Consider the following 24,194-nt stretch of genomic DNA (forward strand, 5'->3'; position numbering starts at 1 on the left):
GTTCTAGATTGGGGTTTTTTTTGCAACTTTTTCATTTTATTTTGTTTTATTGTTCCCCTCTTACTATTCTGCTTTGAACATTCAGCAAGAGCAGCTTTCTGGACTAGAAGTTACATTGCTCTGAACCTCTTTTACAGCTTCTGGGCCTGGAAAGAAATGATTTTCTTCTGTACCCACTAAATGATTCTGATTCCCCTTATTCCCGTGCTGTGCAGTTCCCTGGCCATTCTCTACGGTATTATTTTATCCAGTATGTAATTGAGAGTGTCATGCTGATGTTGCGTTCAACTGTATTTTTCATCTGTGGATTTTCCAATATCTAAAGTGTGGCAAAAAACATGCTTCGGTGGAGACAAATAAGCCAGAACAAATCCATGGAGCATAGCTATCTCAGACATGGATTTTCTATGTGAATCATAGAAGTGATGACCAAGGAGGAGAGAGTCTCTTCTATCTTTGCTACAGATCTAGTGTGCCATTGTGCGAGCTAAATTTTCAGTGGAGATCATCGATTCCAGTTAACCAGCTTGACAATATTGTACAAAGTGAACTTTGTGATTTCGTCTCAGTTCAACATATCCATCCATCTTTTGAACATCCTTAACTGGATCTGTTTTGGTAGTGTAGCTAAAAATGGATGGATGGTTTTGAGCACTCGCATTGCTCAGGGATGCAGTGACTTTAAGTCAGTGTCTTGAGACAGTTTGGCAACTGCTGACACTGGTTGTCCTGCACCTGTTGTGTAGATAAACAGAAGACTCATTCTTCAAGGCTATCGGTTTTCCTGAGCATTAGACACCTTTATTAAAACAAAATTTATTCATGACTACACAGATCATCACCCTAACCTCTCTGGTATGTGCCTATTCCTATCCAATGACAGGCACGCAGCATTTACCACTGGGTGTACTAAAGATTGATGAGATGTACTAAGCCACTAATGAGGCTGATAAGACACTTTGTCACGTGCCAAGATAAATGTCTTCAATTTTATCTATGTCAGCAGCTTCCATATTAGACAGCTGATGAGTTAGACCTCACTGAATGCAGCTACTTAAAGGTACGACAGGAAATCAGTTTCCTGTCCTTGGGTCTTACTTTGCAAATGGTGGCTTTGCAGAAAGCTTTCATATAGATACTTCAGTTTTTACATTTGTTCTATACTTTTTCCAGGTATTCCTTTCAGATTTTTTTTTCTTGACATCCTCTAAATCTGTGTGAAAACCTCTGAAATACTGTGGGATTTTTTGGTGATGGTGTAGGATTAATGACTGCTGTTATTGATGCTACTTTTTGTGCAAAGTGGCTATGCAATTCTCTGAAAACCTTTTATTTTTATGTATAGAAGATTATTAATTGCTGAAAATGGATTTTTGCCACCTTCACATTAGTGTGCAACAGTCAGCGGAATGTAGAAGACTGTGCAAATATATCAGTGAGGGAGTCCGAGGGTTCTCTGAGCCTGCCAGGAGTGTCCGAGTCTGTTTAAGGATTGAGGGTAACAAAACTCTTTTATGCTGTCAAGTCAGCTGCATTGGAAAATGGCTGTAAGCACACTGCCATGGAACTTGGGGGCTGTTTGTTGAAGAGCAGTATCAAACACTTTAACGGGTAACACCAGAATATGTCAAAAATGATGATAAATTATCAGATTGTTTTTGAAAGCAGCTACATGAGCCAAAACCTCAAAGCTGGTTATCTCTAGAAATAAAAAAAAATACTAATTTTTCACAAGTTGCATACATTTCTTGTAGGAAAAAAGTTATCAGAATTGAAGCTAACCTGACAGGCAATTAGCTGGGATCTTGTTGGACAGTTGTTTTTCTCTCCCTGTGTTTTCTAGCAATAATATTTTAACATGCATTTCTAAGGTAGATTGAAGGTTCTGGTTGTAATAAAAATTAAATGACTACATACCAGTCAAGACATGAATTCATTTAATTTTATTGGAGTCGCACACACATTCTCACATATAAATTCACACAGCGGAATGACCCTTACATTCTGTTCAGCAGAAATGCTCCCCACCCTTTCTGTAGTCACTCAGGCTGCAGAAAGCCTGTCCAAACACGTGTGTGCCAAGTCAACTTGTTCAGCAGGGAAACATTCAGTATGCACAACCTTGTTTTGTTTTTTTTTTCTCCTGGTTTGTGGCTCTTTGGGAATGCTAATGGCTGTCTGCTTTCCTGCCCTTGTAAGATCTGTTTATGATTTTGCTGTCTCATAAGTTGGTCATTTGGCGTTTGTGACCTAACCCAGCAGATCAAAGGCTTTCAAAGGGCAGGCTGTATAAATGCTTTCATTCCCATTGCCAGTGCCCATGTTTTCCCTGTCTCTTCCCTCACCTCAGGACTTAGTATGTGTGTTTCAGCAATGAAACAAACCTTTAAACAAAGTGAATCAGACCCCAGTGGTCTCCTCTGGGCCGCTGTTAGCTTATGATAACCTCTTTGCTGTTGGATTGGAACTAGAATTAACATGACCTTCATTTCAAAGGTTTTTGTTTATTTTATTTCAAATGTCTGTAGGCTACAACTCTTCTGTTTTCCAGGGAGAAGGTGAGGAATGCTTTCGTGGTTTCTTTATTTACAGTGCCTTTAGACATTACAAATTTTTGTTGTCTTCTCAACAAAATTAGGAGCACAAACACAAATCACTCAACTGCTGGACTTGCCACCAGAGCATTCTCATAAGGATTTATAGGAAATGGACTGTATGCGTTAATAAGAAGCTTATAAAGTCACTTGCAACATGCAGGATTTCTTAAAGCTATTGATTCATGAGAAGTTTGTCCCGTTTTTACACTGTATGGTGCAGTACTGATGGACTACAACATCTCTGTTGGGCTCTCAGCTAACAACAGAACTGGGGATATATTCAATTTCTTGGCTCATGAAAAAAGAACAACTACCCATCATATGTTACAAGGTTACAAACACCACCACAAACCAACAATGTGCTTGAAAATGTGTTTGAAGTTAAGTGCACACTTTGATTAAGCAGGGGTGGACCAGGCCTGAATGTGAATGGATTGGTTATGTAGTTATGTATTCTTGCTATATGGCTGAGAATGTGTGTGATGTGGGTTACTGCTAAAATGGAGAGCTACGGCCTTGACCAATCTGAGTCTAGAATTAAATATATTCATGTGTGCTTTGCTGAATTAGTATCCTGGAAGAAGTGTAATCAAAGTGAGGCTTCACAAATAGCAGCAAAAGCTACTCAATGCCGTCTAAAAAGTAAACTTTTACTTAATTTTGCTCTGGGGTTGTGATAAAGAGAAAGTGGATTGTATTAAAAGTCTTGATGTAGAGGTATCAAGGCAGTATTTATGGTTAGAATCACACTGCAGTTAGTTACTTATTAGTCAATTTTGTTTTTAAATTAATATGTATGTATTTTTTTTTTACCATCTTCTTTCAGGGAGTCTGTGTGATGGTTCTACCAGTCAATGTTACATGCTGCCAGTTTTGGATACTATATTTGTCCAGAGAAAGTATCGAAGAGGTGGCCTAGGGATGAAAATGCTGCGTGATTTCTGTCAGTCTTTCAAGACTGAGGATGCCTTGGGGATCAGCTGCCCTATTTCTGCTGCCATGTATCAAGGTAAATTGTTTGATGTGGAAACGTTAGGTAAGGGTCATGTATAATGTATAAATTTCAATATGGTCACGGTAGGATTTTCTTAACTGTAAGTGTTCAGTGCACTTGTCTGAACTGAACTGTTTTTATCATAGTTAACTTTCTTGAGATATTTAGAACTTTCTGGGGAAAGGTAGGACAATATTTATGTAAAACAATTACAATGCGTGCTTCCTCTTTGACATTTTGCATCCTTATCTTGCTGTCTATGAGAAATAGAACTATGTCAGTGCCCTGGATGGTGACTTATCAGCTCTGTTTACATGGGAGAGAATTGCAAGAAGTTGTCAAGCCTACACTATGAATTTAATGCTCCTGTAGGTGCTGTATTTTTTAAGGAAAAAGTAAAAAAATTACATGCAACAAACTACACACTTGGGTTCTTCTCATGTGTCCAGTCTTATTGGTACTTTTGTCGTTATTGGTGATCTTTAAACACTTGCCACTTCTACAAGATCAATAAGTAGTTTTATTTCTTGATGTTCAGGTTGGATTTCTGGTTTCACTAGTAAAATTTTCAGGACATATCTCTGATAACATTATTGGTAAGAACTTCCTTCTTTAGAGGAGTATTTTTCTAAAAAAAAAAGTCAGTCTCACTGTATGGTATCGAGTCTTTGCTGTCATTTTTAGGAGGGCTTTTCTATCAATTTATGACTTTGCATCCATATCCTAATGAATGTCAACAGAATTTTTACTGTATCTATAGTCAGAATGTGTCGGAATGCACAGCTAATGTACACCAGGAGTTCATAATGAACTGATATTTGTAAATTCAGGAAGGAATAGTGTTTATAACATTCTTTCTCTTTGCCCAGTAAAATCAGTTTTTCCTATGGCAGGCATCAATGGTTCTAATTGTTTTTTGGGGGAGGTCTCTATGAAAATACTGGTACTGTAAGTCAGATGTTGAATATATATTGCTTACATTGGAGTTGACTTTTTTTCTTTCACTTGCATCACGGTCTGATACTTCAGATACTTTCAGTTAAATAAGCGAAGCACGCCTAAAATTGATTGTATATCCAAATTATATTGATCTCTCATTGTACAGACGGTAGTAGGAATCCATGGAAATACAGTTTCTAAAGACAGTCACACATCTGACATATGTAACTGTTTTGTTCCTCTGTTAGTCCTTCATATTTTCTGTTTTCCCAGTCCAAAGAAATAAATAAACAGCAGCAGAACGTAGCAGTGGAATGGAAAGTGGTACTGATGCAGAAACAATCTGATATGAAATTTTGGCTATAAATAGAAAATAAAGAATCATTCATATCTGCTAAAGCTGGAAGGTACTGAAGCAACTTTCATTTCAGAGTACTGAGGGCAAAAAAACACACATTACTTTTAATTTAAAACCTGCCGTGTTTCTGGAGGTAATTTTGTGATGCAGGCCCTGCAGAAGTCTTTGCAAAATTTCTGTGCTCATGAGGAAGTAATCTAAACTGAAGCAGATAGACAGAATGCAGCAGTTTTTGTCTGGGCCATTCCGCATTGCTTTTCTCTGAAAGCACCACCTGCAAGAAAAAGGAAGATGAGAAGAGAGAAGAAAAGGAACTAATGGAAGTAGGTCTCAGAGAATTTCCAGGATAAAATACACTCCCCCTTCCATTGTACTTTTCACTCATTCATGCTTTTTTACCTTTTGATTTTTCCTGTTCAGTTTGCCTGAAGTACTTGCAGACTTACCCTGAGGAGCAGAAGCGACTGTGGGAGGTGGAAGCACCAGGAGACTGGAGCCAGCGAGTGAATATCTGGTTAAAAATTCTGATGGAATCATCCCTTTCAGGAAGTAAGTTAAAGTCTGAATGTGGACACATTAGTTGTATAAAGATACGAATTAAAATCAAAGGTTAGGTAGTGATAAAAGGTAGTGAAACCACTGAGCATGCATTCCAGTTCACTGGTCTTTCCCAGTAAACGGGATGTTTCTTAGAAAGCATGAGGTAATGAAATTGAACTACACAGAATCTGAGAGAGATTGAACAAATCAGTCTTAGCATGAAGTGTCTGTAACTCTCATTGCAGTGCACTTAGAGCAGGTTAGAAGTTAGCCCAAAGTAACAGTTGTTGCACAGCACAGTGTCTGGGTTATGGAGAGGGGTTTGCATCTTTGAAATTATTACAGAGGATAAATGTATATGGCCAGGGGGCAGTGTTTAATTACTTTCAATTTGTTGCCAGTATCATTCTTGGATGGAAGCACAAACATTTTCATTATGGCTTTTGGAAGATTTAAAGTTGTTTCCTACGGGGTAAATCCCTCTTGCTGGGAGCATTTTCTGCCTACTTCATAAAAGACAGCAACAGAGTGGAAACCCTTTTGACAGTTCATATGGGGATCTTGTTGATGCAATCTGTTCAGCTGGCCTGGGGATCCAGACAGGCCCCTCTGCTGCCTGCACACAAGCTGTGATCAGCATTAGATTGCAAAAGAAGGGCACACATTGTCTTTTTCTGAAAGTGCAGAGCAAGGAGTGCTACAGAGCAAATTGCTCCCACCCCTTTCCACATCAGTCCTTCTTTGTCTGGCTTGGGGACCTTTAGCTAAAACATTGTGTTTCATCTTGCCTGCAGAACCCCACAGGAGAATCAGGCCAGAATTTTGCCCTAGGCTGAGTTTCTCTGAAGCCATTATATTTATGTTCCTCATGCTTTAAGACAGCAAATCTGGTGTTCATTTTTCCTTTTATCCGTCTTGCTCAGTTCAGTTTATTAATGGCAATTGAAGAGAACTATGATCAGATCATCAAAAAGAGATCAGATCCTAGAGGAGAGGGTAATTTCTTTTTTCATTCTTCTTTTTGCCATCTTCAACAAAAATAAACAAAGAGAAACAACTTGAAACACAGGTAAATATAATTCCACTGGAGTGGCTGTCAGTTAGAAATACATGTGAGGCCTGGGATCTGCCTTGGGGATAGAAACTGTGCATTTCTGTCTACAAAAAGAAAGAAAAGGGAAACTATAAACCAGTAACGGCAGGTAGGGAGCTGGGGTAGTAGGGATGGGTGGGGGTCTGTCTGATAAGTAGATTGTGAGCTCTGGTGTGTTGTTTCTAGCAGAGGAGAGCAAAAGCCACTGAAGTTAGTTCTTAAATACATAATAAAAATCTGCTTTTTAAATTATATTCTCTACTCTGGTGCACAGCTCACCAGGCAGCACTTTTCTTTACACAGAATGTGCTGAACAGGCTTTGCTTTATCTGTCTTCAGTGGAAAATCAACTCTCTATTAAAAATAGTATTTTAAAACATTGTGTAATAGAGGTATTATTTCTGTTTACCTATAGGATCTCCTTGTGTATTTGTAATGTGTGAATTACGCGCCCAGGAGATTACCGATTGAGAGCACAGAATAGATAATACCTGATAAAATTTGGGGATGATGTCCCTGTATGTGCCTTGTCCTAAACACGGGGTTAGGCCTATGTAGTTTTGGTGAGGAAATGCGAATTTTTCAGGGCTTCATGCTGTCTGGTAGCAGATAGTAGAAAAGCAGAAACATTCTCTGAGTGGAGGAAATGTGCTTTTGAGGAGGACCTGTCATACTGCTTGCCATAAATACAAGGAGAAATTTGTGTTTCTAGAGCTGTGGTATAGGGTCAAAGAAGAGGAGTATGATGTAGCATAGTATGGAAACCACTGGAGTTACGATCTTACCTGTTGTTGCATGTGGGCACTTTCAGTTGAATGTATAGTCACTTGGGAATGGGGTGCTTCATTCCTATTTGTTCTGTTGTGTAGAAAGAAAAGCACAATGTAAATCAACATTGTCAGCTACAATCTGGATCTATGGCAACAATCACAAAAGTAGACCAGTCTTCTTCTGCTGCGATTTCTTAGATTCCTGTCAACGCTGGAGATGCTTTTCAATGTTTTGGAACAAAAAATATTTAAAAAAAAAAAAAAGAAAAAAAGAAAAAAAATGTTTGTATTACGTTGTATTTTCCAAGTCTCAGGAATGAACACTGTTAAAGCTGTTGTGAGAATTTTACAATCCTGGGTATTCCAAAAATATTTCTGCAGCCTTGAGGTTAGAGTTCTTAATTTTGCAAGGCTGTGTGGCTGCATCTAGTGGCAATACAGATAAACTGCAGCACCGTGATACTTCAGTTTGATTGTGCATAGATGCATAAAATATCCATGTATACATACATCTATGAAACTCAGCCTCCTTAGCATGTCATCACTCGTAGCTGCAATCATTCACATTGAGTTAATTCTTATTGTCTGAAGAATGGAGAGGTTTACTTACAGGAAATACCCCCAGCGATGGAAACATGGTGACATTTTTCTGCGGCCGACAGGAGAAACAGAAATCCTTTAACATGATTGTTTGAGTCCTAGTTGCAGAATCTACAAGGTAGTGACTTCAGCTGTTTTAAAATAGTTTATGAATACACGTAAAACATGCAAATGTGAAACTAATGCAAAAAATAAACACTCCAAGCACTAATTTAACGTATTTCAAATGGGTGCTTATAATCTTTTCTCTGAGTTGTTCAGAATATCTGCATTTTTTGAGAAGAAAATTGTGGATTTTATGGGCTTTAGAGATTATTAATTCAGCAGAACTTTCAGGCTAAGGTAGACCCAGGGTCACTTGGTTTTTAGTACAGCTGTTCACCGTAAGGACCTAAAAATAAGATTTTTAAGGTTTAAGTGCTACCTTGTAACATAGCGTCTACATTCACTTGGTCTTGGTAGTAAACTTTCTGCAGTTCAGCATTGTCTGGTCTTTCTTTCTCTTCAAGTAATAATCAAAATTAGATCTGCTTAGTGCCACTTGGCTGTTGTCTGCAAGTTGTGTCGTGATTGTGATTGGTTTGGGAACTTTTTCAAGTGTGGGGCTTTAAATATTGAAGTGCTAGTCAGGAAGCTGTTAGAAAGCAGAGATAGCTGTTTCTTCATCAAGCAGATTAAATTGGTTTTTGTAGTACTGTCATCATCTGCCCTGTTTCGTTTAATTAACAAAAGCAAGGTAAGGGGAAGCACCCAAACAGCTTTTTTTTTAATGTGTTTTTGAAGTAAAAATTTATATGAAAATCTGCTGCTCCTGGGGGAGCCATAGCAGTGCTGACCCCTGTGGTGTTGACTCTCACATTGTATGTTGTGGTCATGGCTCTAGGGCCCACCCAGTCAGATAAAGGCTTCATATACTTCCAGTTTTCTTAATGCTGATGCTTCTGGAAATGTAGGCAGAGCAACAGGAAAGGAGTTGTTGATTGTAAACAATGCAGCAAAGTTTTTTGGCCTTGCATGTTTTTGGGGATGTTGAGTGACACAGGCAAGTCAATGCTTATGTTGATTTTGTATAATCTGATGTTCTTGGTTCTAATTTCAGGGCATGGAATTCATTCTTGATGTTGAGAAAGAGGCAGGAGGTGTCACAGGAAAATAAAGAAGATGGCAAGCAGTAAGGACTCTAAACTCATAGGGGTCTGAGCAGCAGGACACAGAGCAAGGTAAAAGCAATAATCAACAATGCAAAGGATCCAGAGGAGAAGCAGGACCTCGGGATGCTGGAGTCAAGGCCATCAAATGATTCAGAATTATACCATAACTGCACTCTCAAAATACAGCAAAATCTCAGTCTAGTTTAAAAAAAAATGTAATTGAATGTTCATAATTTGTAACACCAGAGAGATTTTTTCAGGTAAAGGAACATGTTCTGTGTCTTGTTTTAATAAAGCCCTTCTACCACTGATTGTCTTTTCCTTTTTTTTTTTTTTTTTTTTTTTTTCTTACCGAGTGATTGAGCCCAGTTATTTCCCTGCTCAGGAAAGATTTTAATGGATTACATGAGATGACCAAAAGGGAATAATTGGAGGGCTCGTAGATACTGATGTAAGAAGATATTTCTATGGAAACCACATCCTGCATTATGGAAGAGTGATACCACAACACACATTGGTATCAGAATGACAGCTGTAACCTTCCTTTGAAAGTGAACAATTGATGTTTCAATTTCTTTCATTTGAACTTTTCTGGCAGAAAAATCTGCCTTAAACCCTATGGTGGACAGGAGGTTATACAAACTCCATTAATGCAGAAAAAGTTTGGTACACAGAAGAGGGTGAGCTACAGATTCAGACACTGTGATCATTCTATGAGTGATTTTAGAATATAGCATTTTGTGTATATTACATATTGCATGTTTTATTTCAGGTAGGATCTTTTCTATTTTATTTAATTAACATAGAAGTGTAACAGATTTCACCAGATTACTTGATGGCTTGATGAAGGAATCTTGTTCACTGAAAACTGATTCTGAATTAAATTCTTTCTTGTGAGAATTTTCTTGATGTTCAATGCTTGAACATGGTATTAATAATCGAAAGTGAATTCTTAAGAATCAGATCTTTAGTCTTGAGGGGAATTCTTTACGAAGAGATGAGCCCAGTGGTGAACAGCACTAGCGTCTTGAGGATCCTGAAGAGATTTAGCAGCCTGAAATTCTTAAATAGGTGTCTTAGAAGTAGTGGTAGCTATTTCTTTCCAGAAACAAATCCAGTACCAGCCTTAGTCATGTTCCTATGGTTCTTCTGTCTCAAAGAGAATAGGAGAATACAGTTAGGACCAACTTCATTTTCAGGTTGATGGGCTGCTGAAGAATACAAGCTTGCTCTTCATTCTTTCATAAATATGTGCTTATGGAACAATTACTCTAAATATTTATTTATAAATTTTAGTTGATATTTGTGCTTTAATGTATCTTATTCATTTAGAAGCTTTGATCTTGACAGTCCAAAGGACCTAAGAGAGTCTGAAGCAAAAACAGGTGTAGTATCTTCACTGTCATAAGAGAATGTAATAGAGAAAGCACAAATATCTTTTTCTCCCAGTGAAAATTCTTTTATTGAAATCTGTTTATTCAATTGTGGAATGATTTCAGCGTACTGTGAAAGTTGGCAGAGTTTTGAAAGAGCATTGCAATTATTGGATTTAGATTTTCAAAATATTGTATTTCAATTATTTCTGAATGTACTCTCTCAGAGTTGTCTTGACATGATGGCATTTTTGCTTAGGAGACAAGAAGGTAAGTGTTTGTGCATGGGAGGGATGCACAGGGATGCTAGCATTTCCTGACTGCTGAGACATACGGTTGTAAATCATTGTGGCATTCTTAATGGTGAACATGCACTGTGAAACTCATGTGATGCGGTGAAATTAAGAGAGATTTGTTTCAATGTTTTGTCTTTAATGGGCACAATGGCTGCACTGTATTACTGGAATGTTGAGTTGATCTAGCATCATCTTAATGTTGCCACGAGATGGCACTGTTAGATAGCTTAATGTTGTCATGTCTTAGGTGTTTGAGACAGTGCCCAAGATTTAAACACATCGTTGGTTGGCTTGACTTTTCCAGAGAAAGGTTACTTGCTAAGAGAAAGGAGGATTGGGGTGCAGTAAAGCCCATTTTGTGTTTGCTGCTCAGTCTCATTGCATCTATGGAGATTGTCCGGAGTAGGCCTAGAGGCAGTGGTTTTCAAATAGTTATTTAGAATAGTTATATAGAAGCCAATGTGAAGTCACAAAGTAGCACCAAACTGAGCACAGCTTGTGTCCATTCATGCTCATGTCTCATCGGGAAGCCTGGGTAGGACTGTGCCATGTCATGGATAGTTCTATTTTTGTTGTTTCATAATTTAGGCATTTCATGTTCTGCTTTTGACCCCTGTCATTCTAATACACACCTTGCTTCAGTGTACTACTAAGTACTTTCTTTGCTTTTACCTGCCACATAATATGCTGAGAATGTTCTCAGCATTAGAAAAGTAAAGATGTTCTCTACTTGCCCTAAAGGCTAAGTTTCTTCCTTTCCTACTGTTTTCTGTGATTCTTCCAAAGGAGAGAAGAACATATTAAGAAAGAAGAAAAAGCAGATTAATTTCATTTCTTATTTAGGAATTGGAATTGAAATCATTTAGGGTTGTTTAAATCACATTTTTGTGCCTTGTAGATGAAGAAGGAATGGGTGTGCAGAACAGTCTGAACTTCATAACCTAACTCTGTCCTTTTTTCCATTAGCATATCAAGGATGTTGCAGAAAAAGATGATATTAACATGTCCAAACAGAATTTCTCTTTTGTCAAACTTGTCACTCAACTGCATAAACAAAGAATATATAGAGATCTAGATACATACCCAGATAGAGCTTGTTGTTTAGTACTAACTTAGGTCTTTCTTGATGTATTTATTGCCACGGATAAGTATGCAATAAAATTTTAGGTACACAGAAGACAAAATGAGAAGTTTGTAATTAGTTTCCTTTTCAATTTGTTTCTTCTTGCTATCTGATTTGATGTTAAAGTCTCTGTTTAATCTTCTCTATTTGCCTTAGACTTTATCCTTGCTTTATTGAATTTTTGTGCTTTGAAGGATTTTATTTATTTACTTCAGTGATGGTGATGGTGTTTTGAAACAGCGTTTTTGGTTTTAATTTAAAATGGAGACTTCATTTTTGCAAGATCAATAACCCCCATCTGGAAGGATTCTTTCCTCCCAGCCACTTGACACTTACATGAAGTTGAACTTTTTTTTAGTTCTCATGGAGGAGATCAGAGGTTGAATTCACCATCATGAATACATTTGGGGATGTCGGTATTCATTCAACAGTATCTGATTTGTAAATTAATAGCTCAGCCTCTCTGTGCTTTGGTGTGTTAAAGGTCAGTGACCGTGAGTGGAGAAACACTTTGGGAGCTATTTGTGCTCTGGTAAACAGTGTGGCCCTGGCTTAATGGCATTAGTTGCATGCTGCTTTTAAGAGATACAGATGTGCAACATACCTTCTGTCTTTCTATCTAGAACCAGTAATTCCCTCCTAGAAATACAGTTCCTAAAAGGGTTAGTTTAACTTACTAGTTTTCTAAGTTGCTCGCTGCTTGGCAGGTCCCCTTTTGATAACTATCTTAACTAAGATGCATTTTAGGTAAGTGACATCTTCAAGCTGCGCAATATAAAAAAGCCGTCTGATTCTCCCATCCCCTCCAGATCTTGGGGCTGGCTCAATATTTTTTTTAAAGCTATTTCTCTCGTGCTGCATGCAGAGCCCATCTGCTGTAATGTGGACTCGAATGCTGCTTTTATCCTTGTTTGCGTAGAAGGTTGGTGGGTAAATCAATTGGAGTAAAAGACGTATTGTCCCTCTTTGCTCTATGTCACTAGCACAAATGTCTTTCTTTTTAAGTGTCTCTTGGTAGAAGCCAAAGCCTTTGGCACAAGCCACCTCTGCTAGTTTGACCTCTTTTGTGCATTTGGAATGGAACACCTCTGAGAAGCACAGAACAAAACCAGCAAAATAGCAAGAGAAAAGGTCAAGAAGGGGTTTTGCTCCCTGTAGACTTCAGAAGTTTCTGCGAGATGATATTTAGCATGTCCTGCCTGAACAGTTAAGGCATCAAAGACATTAGAACTTCCATAGGTAATATCCTTGTGAGTTGTCAAATAGATCTCAAAGCATGTTGCTCTGCCATGCTGGGGGTGGGAGGGAGGAACCTTATGTCTTTCTACTTGCTGAGGTATCTGAGACTGAGCTTCAGAGAGCCTTTGGCTTCCAACAGACAGATGTACCATGCTGTGCTCTGTCCTTGCCTGGCTTCTGACTTACAGGCCTTAGCTTAGAGTGTAGTCCGAAGGGGAACAGGAAGGCTAGTTTCTACCAAAGTCTGAGCTGACATCAGTTAGAACCAGTAGAAGTGCCTGATTTTACTTCTGTATTTTTATTTTTGCCTGGTCACAGCCTTGCAGTGACATTCTCTCAGATCAACCAGTCTCTTTGATGCAGCATAATTGCAAGGACAGAGGTGATTCCCTGTCCCCTGCCATTTCAGCGATGGGATCTGAAGGGGAGCTAAGACATACTGTGATGATTCACCTCTCAACTTAGCAAGGTCAGGACAAACATTCTTGCCTGTCTTAGCCAAGTGAAAAAGCCACTGTTGTTAAAAATCCAGGAGGCAGGCAGTACTCTGCTGCTCAGAACCCAGAAGTGCAGGGTAATACAACCCTGACAGCTTTGATGCTAGATTATTCAGTATATTTGTAGCTGTGGATTGATGTAATGCTGATCAGAAAGAGTCATCTTTGCCAAATCCATTGTTGAACCCTTGCCCAGGACAATAAGCTCATATGGTGATGACATGAGCTGAGCTGTGTTCTTTATTGTTGTTATAGATTTTACATGGTCCCCTGTTTTCGTCTGCAATTTTTCATACACATGCGCAGTTCTGCTTTTCTTCTTTTGTATCCTGCCCAGGAGTAGGTGTGGAGCTTCAGACATGTCTATTTTTCATTACAAAACCCTGCCAGTAACTGCAATCGACTCAAAACAACTCACCCAGGATTCTCTTTCTTTAAAAACAGACAGACTAAATTTTTGTATATAATGCATTAGAAGAAAAAAGCCCACTGAACTCAGAACAGATTCCAGCCGATATAAAGGCATATGGTAGAGTGCCATTTTGGCTAAAGTCTTTGTGAAACTCATGAAGGGTGAGACTTTGTGTTGCTACTTTCTGATGCTAATTTTCCTTATATAACCATATCAGTGTGTATCAGACATGTAATTTGAACCCCACTGCGTTCTGGTGGTGGATTATTCATGGGAGACAACATTCCACACTGCCACTAAAGAGCAGTTTGAACCCAGGGATGTTCACACTAAGCTTAGTAACCAACTGACAGCACCACTTGTTGAGGAATGCCATTTGAATTTGTGACTTTGGGTGCTGAAGAGTGAACTTAGTGCAAGCAAAAGTTAGCCAGGATGTACTATAGGCTTTCTTTAATTCCCTTAAAGCTTTCCAAGTCAGAGGCACAGATGCACTTTAGGGAGATGATAGGTTCAGAGAATGAGAATGTTGGCTTTGAGAATGGGCTGGTAGTGAACTGTGTGAATCATCATAGTGGAGGTAAGGCTCTTTCTGCATCAAACTGTGGTATCAAACTTGCTAATTAATGGTGGTGGTTTTTCTTCTTCGTGTAGCATAAGCTGTTCTAACCTGACCTATTGGTTCACAAGATAAAAGCAGCTAACCAAGTCTTTACTAAAAGTATAATATCCATGAAAACAAATAGAAAACACAGCTAAGAATTATGTATCTGGGATTTCAAAGGTGGTTCTGGTAGTGGGAAGAAAAGAAGTCTGTGTTGCTTTGAGGTTATTTTAAAAACTGAAACTGAATAGGTCAATACCCCTTAAGCTTTTTGGTCTCTAATTCTTTTAATGGTATGGCAGAAATTGTTAATTGTATTATTAAAAAAGCTGCAAAGACCGTATTAATGTAATGCGACCTCGGATCAGTCAAGATCACATTTTTGTTATGATTAAAAGATTCTGTGTCCTGAAACATTGATCTCATCTTCAGCTGAATGTGACAGATGGAGAGGCGATGTTATTGAGTCTAGGCAGTAGATGGCAGTATTGCATTTCATTCTGCATTGTGCTCAGCTGTAAAATGCTCACCTCAGGAAGAGGCCGTGAACTTTTTCCCTCAGTTTCCATGAGCAGTTTTGCACTTACAGCGTATGAAAAATTCACGAAGAAAAATAATTAAAAATTACATCTTGAATCCATATTCCTACAGTTACTCATGTCAGGTACTTGAGCACCCAAACTTCCCTTTGTCAGCTCAGAGAACGGGCAATTATGTGTTAAGGACCATCATGTTTGTTTTATAGCAGGGATTCATTGAGGCAGAATATGTCGCCAGTAAGTAGCCTCACCCACTTGATTGCTCTGATTTTTCTAGCTTTTTTGGGTGATTTTTCCATCTCTGATTGCAGCAACAGAATGAAAACTGTATCAACTACTCTGGTTTACATTGTGATAAGGGTAATTCAGAATGAAACCCAGCTAGCGTGTCCTCCTTTGTGCTTTAGTATTTGGATGGACCTTATAGCAAGGTGTGGAGGGAATAAGAGACACTTTCCAAACAGCTAGGAATCAGGATGGTGTGTGTTACAGGGTCTTATGCACATTGACTGTGCTGAGCCCTAATGTGCTGTGCTGCTGAGTAGGCGGACAAGGATTTCGGAATGAAAGTGACATCTGGGGTCAACGATTTATGAAAATTAAATATGTAGTGGCATCTTAAGGATCACATGCATGTAAAGTGCTATGCCTTCATTGTCCTGTGGGCATGTGCCATGCATCTACACAGTTTTGTGAGGTAGCAAGGTAATTGCTTTAAAAATCCTTGCTGTTCAGGAAGCTGCAGGATGCCAGCACACACACTAGGTGATGGGAAGCAGAGGGGTGCACTGGCTGGTGTTAAAGCTTCACTGCTGCTGACTTTTCTATAAATAACTGCTGTCTGCTGTAATTGGTCACATCACAGTCCGTGGTGATCTTTCATATTATTGCTGGCTGCTGGAAAACTCCCAGAGGCGTAAAATAGATACCAGGAAGATCCTGCGCCCAGCAGTGTGTTTCCCTAAGCGGCACAGCAGAGTAAAACAGAAACAGTGTTTATGGGGAGGTGATGAAGAATTTTTTGCAGCAGGTAGGATGAAAAAAAAGATTGTACCTCTGAGATGATGGCAGCAGGCTTCCTCTCATGCAGGATATTGCTGGGTCTTATGGAAAGAAAAAAATCTTTGTAGGGTTTCTAGTGGTGCGCTGAATGGGTATTATTATTTGCCTCTGACTTACTTATGGGTATTTTTCAGCTCTCCATAAAATAACAGTGTCTTGCAAAAATTGAAAACTAGTGAAAAAGAATTAGGCGGTTGTGTGAAATAGGTGTGGGTAAAATATGTGATACTCTTTGTCCTGAAGGATTCTGACCAATTCACAGACCAAGAATGCTGAATGCTACATTCCAGCTCCGCTTAAATACGATATACTATGGGGTGGAGTACAGCACTGGTGTGAAGCTGCTCAGCATCAGGAATCAGTGTGCTTTGCTGCTCGCTGTTCTGAGGCAGAACAGTGCTGAAATTAGATGTTCAGGGAGGAATCTGAGTGGAAAGGGTTGAGTTGCCAAGGTTTGCTTGGTATTGTTGAGCATATGGAAGCTCTACTGTTTTGGGAAGTGAGATCTGTAATGAACACCTGTAGAACTGTAGAGGCTTTAAGATCACTCGGTGAGTGTGGGTCATCTGCCCTCTTCCCTCTGACTTAAGCTACCTTTGCCCTTTCTCAACACACAGTGCATCATGGTACATGCATTAGGGAATGCATGCTTCACTGGCCTAATAAGAACTTTGCTCACATTGACAAAGAATTCATAAGAACTGAAATCTTTCCAGCATGAGGCAGATGTTGGCACAGTGAATAGGACTGTGGGATGACCTGTCAGCAGCATCTCAATTGGCTTTTGCTGATTGATATCTCAAGATTAGGTGCTTTGGAGGGCAGTTAATATACAAAAGGATTTCTGTAAGATTTTAGCTTCTGTCCTGAATACTCGCTATCAGAGGGAAGTCTCTGGCTTCAGCAGTGCGATTCCTTGTGATTTGGAAGGAACACTGAAAGTGCACGTAGCTTTGGGTCAGAAACATACTTTCCTTCAAAATATACCAGGAAAGTGTCTATGTGACAGAAGTGGGGCAAAAAGTCCCCAGGGATGAGAGCAGCAGGATGCTTTTTGTGGCCTCAGAGAACCAAGTGGTTCACGGGGCCTGATTTGATAGCAGGCTATATTGCTTGCTGTAAAAAGGCAGGTGACGTGTAAAAGCCATTGCTTACTTATGAAGAAATCTAGGCTATTCTGGCATGAATTTGCTCATCCAGAAGTGTGGCTCATATGTATGAACTGGTCTTAAAATATTGCATTGACACTGTAACGACTGATCGCTTACAGTGACTGCACTTTAGACAGTGAAAAACAAAACAAAACAAAAAAACCCAACAAGGTAGAAACAAACTGGGGTTACTGAGCAACTGATAGAATGAACTGGAGAAATGGGAGGAATAATTTTAGTAATATCTGAAAATCTGTTGGAAAATTTCATATTTTTGCCTTCATTTGGAGATTGCATAAGTGGGAATTTAGCACTGAGACAGTAAAGATAGTCACCTGAGAGAGGAAAGTTCTGTGAGTGTGAAATCCCAGCAAAATCAGTGCTTCAGTTGCAGAAGTGAGCACATCTGAAGTAGCTCCTGAGACATTACCCAGAGTGACCAGTTTGTATTCAGTAAAGATAATGAAGAGACGACTTGTGTTTAGAGAAGGTTGTGGTGTTCTGCAAACTGGTGAGAGAAAAAGCACTTCTCACCATCTGTCTTTGAGGACTGTAAACCAGAAGAGAGCTCCTCTGATCTGATGTTTTCCATGCTGACTTGCACTACCCTGGTGCCTTGCATAAACATGACTGTAAGCTGGTGAGACACCTGTCTCTTATTCAAGTAGTTCTTCAGGTGACTACTTCTCATTGTGGATAACTAATTTTGTGAGGGAAGGGAGCCTTTTGCTCCTAGATAACTGATGTAGGGTTTGATTTTTTGTTTCACTGATAGTTATTATTGTTGTTCTAGTCTTCAGGTACCAGGCGATGAGCATTCTCCTCTGACACCAGTTTGCACCATGACAGTAATTTGAGCAGAAACAGCTTTGCCTGCAAATAAATAAATAAATATTATATGAAAAGCTTCAGATGGAACTGCCATGTTCATTCTTGTTTCTAAAGCCCCCACAGGCCATGTCACATATGTGGGTCATGAGGTCTATCGATTATGTGTCAGACCCTTAGGTGTCAGTAATCAATAGCACTAACCTGCAGAAAATGTGGCAGAGATTTGCTAAACTAAGTCTTTGCATTGTTCCCATTCTTGTATTTAAGTTTTCTGTGCCTCACTAAAACTAACAGAATGCATAAGGACAAAGGCAGGGGAGACAAAAGCATCATTTGGCTATCAACTCATTTACTGTCCATATTCATCTGATTTTACATGGCTCTGGGTGAGATGGCAGGATGAGGAGGGGCAAGACAGGAAAGGGTATTTCCGATTGAATGGCTTCTGAGAAGTAGAAATGAAAGTGATTGAGTTGGGAGGACCTAAACATTTTGACCCTGACAGCTTATTAATATTTAACAAGGTGCCAGATTTTTCTTTGACACTGGAAATTGTTGCGACTGCCTGTCTCCAGCAGTCTGAGTCTGCTTTTGCAGTCCACCATATCTAATGTACCTGCTTCCAGTATTGAATAGTCTTATTCACAAATGCTTTCCTTTATTTGGTCTTTCTGAGAATAAAGAAAGTAGTTTGGCAGATTAAGTTGTGTATTTTTTCATTCAAACTTCATATATCTTTGTGTTCTCAGTGGGTCACTGAGCAGACTGTGGTTTTCTTATGTTGATTGTGGATTTGAATCATTCCTTGAACAACTTTTAACAAAGCATTTTATTTATTTTTCCTTCTTGGTTTGCAGGTTATTTGTGAGCTGTTCACTGTGACAGTTACATCTTTTAAATGTATGCAGCTGTGATGAGATAAATATAACAATTTGGAATTTGTATTTTTATTTGTAATAATGCAATACTCCAAGGCTGCATATGAAATCGGGATCCTATTGGAGGTGGGAGAAAAGTCTATGCCATAAAGATAATGCAGAATCGAATGAGCAATCCTCAATAGAGGAGATGAAGAGTGGGAGAAAGTAATATCGTAATGTATTATTTAGGTGGTCTGCATCCCCATTCTTTTGGTGCCCGTCTCTGTCTCTGCATTATGTGGGTGGATGTGCTTCCTAATGCAGATGAGTAGACCTAAATGACTTTTCCAAGGTCACACAAAAAGTTTTTGGTAGGGTTGGATATTGAACTGCTTTATCAAATGACTCCAGTGTCTCGAGTACGTTAAAACCAACAAAATCTTTCCAGCATCTGTAGGCTATCTGTACTTTCAGTTAAATCAGTGAAAAACTCAGAATTCTTTAGCTAATGAACTACTTCTGTATTAAACTGATATTAATCTAGAGGATCTCTAGATTAAAAAGCTGTTGGGTTTGTAAGTTATCATTCAAAACCACGAATGAATTCTCCAAGCCATTCCAATGAATATTCCACAATATAGGCGTAAACTTTGAGATCCCTGAGTTTAAGCATTTACGGTTTATAACTTTAACTTATAACTTGTCAGTCTATTTAAATAATTCAATTTAAATGTCAAGGCTGATGTCAGGGCACCTCTGTCTTTTTGTTGGTTTGAAGAGTAGTCTAGAACATCTTTAAAAATTTCGGATTATTTTTAGTGCTCCAGCTGTATTGTAAAATCTGATTCTAATAATCCATCTGTTCCCCTTAATACAACCAGGCAAACATTTGGTGATTTGAGTTTACAGTGTGTATTTATGCCTTGCCATTGGGAAATTGGTTTCCATTGTGCGTTTAGAAAATTTTAAAATGAAACCTGAAAATATTTTCACTCTCTTTACAATGTTTAAATTGCAAAGCACCCTGTTGCTGCCTTGAGCTTTTTGCATTGTGTAAAATCAGTCATTTCAGTGATAATCCACTTACAACTGTGCTCAATTATCCACTTGCACTGTGAGTTGCCAAGTATTTATCTAGTTGTGGAGAATAAAACCTATTTGAAAAAACTGGGTAAAAAGTGAATGCCAGGAGAGGTGAAGTTGGAGGGAAAGACTGCCGGGGAGGAGGGATGCTTAAAGGTAGGGGTTGGAAAATAAAGATGGATGTAAAGGAGAAACATGGTAGATTCAGAAAAGACTTGAAAGAAAAAGCTCAAGAAGAGGGAATGGGAAAGCAGTATGGCTTAGTGGATGACGTCTGGGCTAACAGATGGAGGAGAAGGAGATTTATGCCCAACTTTGCAATTGAACTTCTGGGTGACTGTGGATTGTTTGTATCGCCTCCATGTCCTCAGTTTCACCTTCTGTAAAATAGGTCCTGTGGTACTTACCCTCCTCTGAGATGCGTGGATGGGAAATGCTAGACTAGGGCTTCCGTAACACTGGTTATTCTGATTTATTGTTTTTCCTTTGCTAAGCTAGCATTTAGCCAATGGCACTCTGCCCTTTCACTTGTAGGAGAACTAAAAACCTAAAGAAAGAAAAGCACACTGCTCCTCAGCTCTCTTTCGGGAAAAGCGGGAGGCATTTAATTATTTAAGCATCTCCTTTTCATGTTGCTTCTGGTTTTTGAATCGTTATCATTATAGTTGTTAAGGCTATAGGCTCTACATAAATCATTTAAATAAATAATAAATAAGTCATATCATTAAGTAATACACTGATATTATTTATGGCTGTAGGGAGAAGGTAGGAATGGTGTGGATATGATTGTGTTTCAAATGGAAAGAAGCCTTTGTTAGGCTCATCATTTTAAACCCCTCCTTTTGGAGTTAAAGCATTAGCTGTTGAACTGTCCTGGGAGGTGGACATCCTCTGAAAGAATTAGCCACCAGCAGAATGCCTCTGATATGGTTACCCATGGGGCACATTGCGTGTCCCCCATTGCATGGCCCCTGCTAAATACAGGTCTATCTCACAGGCCTCTTGTTCCTCTCATTCTCAGAAAGGACCAAAGGTTTTTCATCAGGCAGCGCTCAGCAGTGTGTTGTGTTGTGCTGTACTGGGCAGGCACTAGCACTGTCAGCCTTTGTAACTGCTCAGGTCCTGCAGAGCATTGCCTCCAAGGCATTCCTTTGTGGAAAAGGATGAAGGCCTAATATTTACTAGGCTACTCTGAATATCTCGTCTCATAGTGTTATCACTGAAATAATTTATCGCTCAGTAAAAGCAGAACCAGTTATTTCAAGTTGGAATATGTCTACTTGCAATTTGTGTTTGCAATTAAAGATAGGATGGTATCACCTCAAAAAAATTTATTTTTAATGAAAGCTCAACTTAATTATGAGGGTTTTGGAGTTGGAGAATACTGCATTCCACTTTCACTTTTGCTCTGAATTTTTGTTTGTCCGATTATTTTTCCTTGGCTGAATTTTCCACGCAGTTTCAGTATTCAGAAGAAAGGAATTGTCCCTTCTAGTCCTGCTTCCTGTGGTTCATTATCACCAAGTAGTTGGGAAGAGGTCAGTTCTATAATTTGTTGAAAATAAGCAAGACAATTATAGAAGAATTATCAGTAGGTGATGAGAAAAAGTATGATTTTATCAATAATTATGTCTCTATGCAGAGCAATAAGCACCTTTACTGCGGTGCTGCTTATAAATGCTTAACTTCTTAAATCCAGATAAATCATGTACACCGTGGGGGCTGCCCTGAACGTGGCATCACTACCATGCTTGTGGCACATGGTGCATGTGTTCACGCCACAACAAAGAGCGTGAACCTGTCTGAAACCTTACATTGTTTCATGTGCCTTTGGACAGACACAGATCCAATTAGCATCCTCATGAGGCTGTTCAGTTGCACAGATAAATTGTGTTTGGGTGTCCTTTTGATTGGTGGGAGGAGCCAGGCTAGAGGAGAGACATGGGCCCACACACTCCTTAACCCCCAAAATCTCAACTGTTGGTGGGTTCAGTAGTGCCACATGCTTCTGCACTTTGGGACAGCTTTGGTGGGAGCCATACCCAAGCATTATATTCTCTGGAAGCCCTACTTTTTCTCTTCCTAGGAGTATAATGACTTTGTGTCAAAGGCTGAATTTTCATGGTCTAAAGATTCAGAACTGGTTTGCATGTTGCCTCTGCTCTCAAGAGAAACATGCACGTGCTTTAACCCACAGCAGATCCACACAATTTATATGCTGTATTTTAATGTCACATGGCTCCTTGAGACCACGTAATTCTGCTGTAACGAGTGTCCTGGATTAAGTGAGGAGCACGGGTGCTAATTACTAAGCAGGTAGATGGTTGTATCTTGTGTAAGTCCCTTATCCTTAAACACATATCCAGCATTCCTTTTTGAGGTGTTGTGTTCCACTTGTCTTGAATGCATTGCAGAGTTGCGGATATAACAGGTGGTGCTTTGTCATGAGAACTTCACAGAACTCACTGATGTTAATATTCTTTACAACTCATTTATTGTTGCACATGCCAATTTCACACGATTTGTTGTTGTTGTTTTAATAACATTTCAAATTCACCAGCTTGAATTTGAGAATACCTATTTTTGTGGGATTTACCTTCATGTATATAACTGAGGGTTATAATTTTCCTCTGACAAGTTTGGATATTGAGGATACATAAATATGGTTTCCTGGCCTTTGCCTGCCTTTGAACCAGTGAGGTGGACCGGGCTGCAGTGAGGTGGAAAAACTCTGAAGTTTCTTTTCCCTTGGGACAGGATCCACCCACCTCATTGCCAGTGAGAAATACCTCTAAGTCAGCACAAGTAACATTTGGAAACTTACTGCTGTCCTTTGCTTTAGTGAAAATCCCCAGCTGGGATTTCAGCTTGCTGCACTTAAAGGCAGAGGCTGAGCGCGCTGAAGCAGTTAGTGCATTTAGCCAGCACTTTGTGATCACCTCACCCAGTCCCACCAATCATGGAATGTGGCTTCCTTTCGCTTGTTCTAAATTGCTTTTAATTTTCTTTTAAATAATTCTTAAGTGTGACTTTTTCAGTGCAAGACTGGGAACTATGACTAATTATAAAATCATTACATGATTAAACTCAATTAACTTCAAATAACCCTTGAAATTTGCTTAATGTCAGCCCTTGGCCCTGCTTGAACCAATAAGTATTGCTCACCTTTTGTAATGGGTATGAAAAGAGGTGATTGCAGAGCATGATTGTTCAGAGCCAGCTGAGCCAGAGAACAGCCTTACAGAGCAGGGTTCAGCTGGTTCCAAACATCTGAATGCTGCCACTTCAAGATGGGGAACAATCTTCTCAATCTTCTACCCATGGATGGGATCTTTTTTTCCTTTTTTTTTTTTTTTTTGTCAAGTAAAAAAGCTTTAAAAATCTTCTTCAGCCTGACATTCAGTGGTCTCAATCTGCTTTGGGTTAAACATCACAAAGCCACCGAGGCATTGGAAACTGATGTCATCTCTCTTTAGGCAAGGGATGCCTAAGCATAGATAAGTGAAAGGATAAGAATCAGAGCAGGAACAAAATACTTAGAGTTATATATTTTTACTAAAGCTGGTTGTCACAAAATGCTGAAACCTTCTTTCAGCCACATGAGAGGAAGGGTTTTCTTTCTCATTTATTGGGCACATCTGGTTGTTGTGGGTCTTTTTCATTTTTTACTTTATAAAGCCATCTCTGGTTCCAGTCTGTCTTCCAGCTAGAGCCTGGCAGCGGACCTGGCAGAAGCATGCAGAAGAATCCCAGCAGCTATATTTCTGTGAGGACAGAAGGGGATGTCATTGTTGCTACTGTTCCTGGCAGTCTGCTCTGACTGAGAAACTGGAGCGGACAGTAGCATTGTTTGTGCTGGAGGTAGACAGTAGATGATGGATAGAATCTTTCCAGTAGGTAATTAGATGGGCATGGTAACTAGACAGTCATAAAGATGCCTGATGATCTATTAAAAGATGTCTGATGTATGCTGAGCTGGCCATGAAATATTCTCAGTGTTGTACTGACTTATAGTTCTCCTCCATTAAAAATCCTAGCTTTCTTGAAGAGTCTTGCCTGAGACACATTTTTTTTTTGGCTGT

At 39.2% G+C, this 24,194-nt stretch overlaps 1 protein-coding gene across 13 annotated transcripts in view; it reads left to right on the forward strand.

The window, feature by feature from the left end:
* Positions 1-24,194, forward strand: part of FAM169B (Protein) — a 197,700-nt gene that overhangs the window by 28,629 nt on the left and 144,877 nt on the right. For 10 of the 13 annotated variants that reach the window (XM_085515333.1, XM_085515338.1, XM_032446908.2 and 7 more), the window contains 3 exons: positions 3,424-3,606; positions 5,309-5,437; positions 8,991-9,354. In XM_085515333.1, the coding sequence (XP_085371459.1) occupies positions 3,424-3,606; positions 5,309-5,437; positions 8,991-9,010 (332 nt within the window). In that variant the 3' untranslated portion in view covers positions 9,011-9,354. Of the gene's footprint in view, positions 1-3,423; positions 3,607-5,308; positions 5,438-8,990; positions 9,355-24,194 lie in introns of those variants that run through there. The other 3 variants (XR_004308540.2, XR_014934288.1, XR_014934289.1) reach the window with 1 other exon arrangement.

The sequence above is a fragment of the Coturnix japonica genome, chromosome 14 (assembly GCF_054131305.1).
Source record: "Coturnix japonica strain WE chromosome 14, WE-NBRP24, whole genome shotgun sequence".
NCBI classification, from domain to species: domain Eukaryota; kingdom Metazoa; phylum Chordata; class Aves; order Galliformes; family Phasianidae; genus Coturnix; species Coturnix japonica.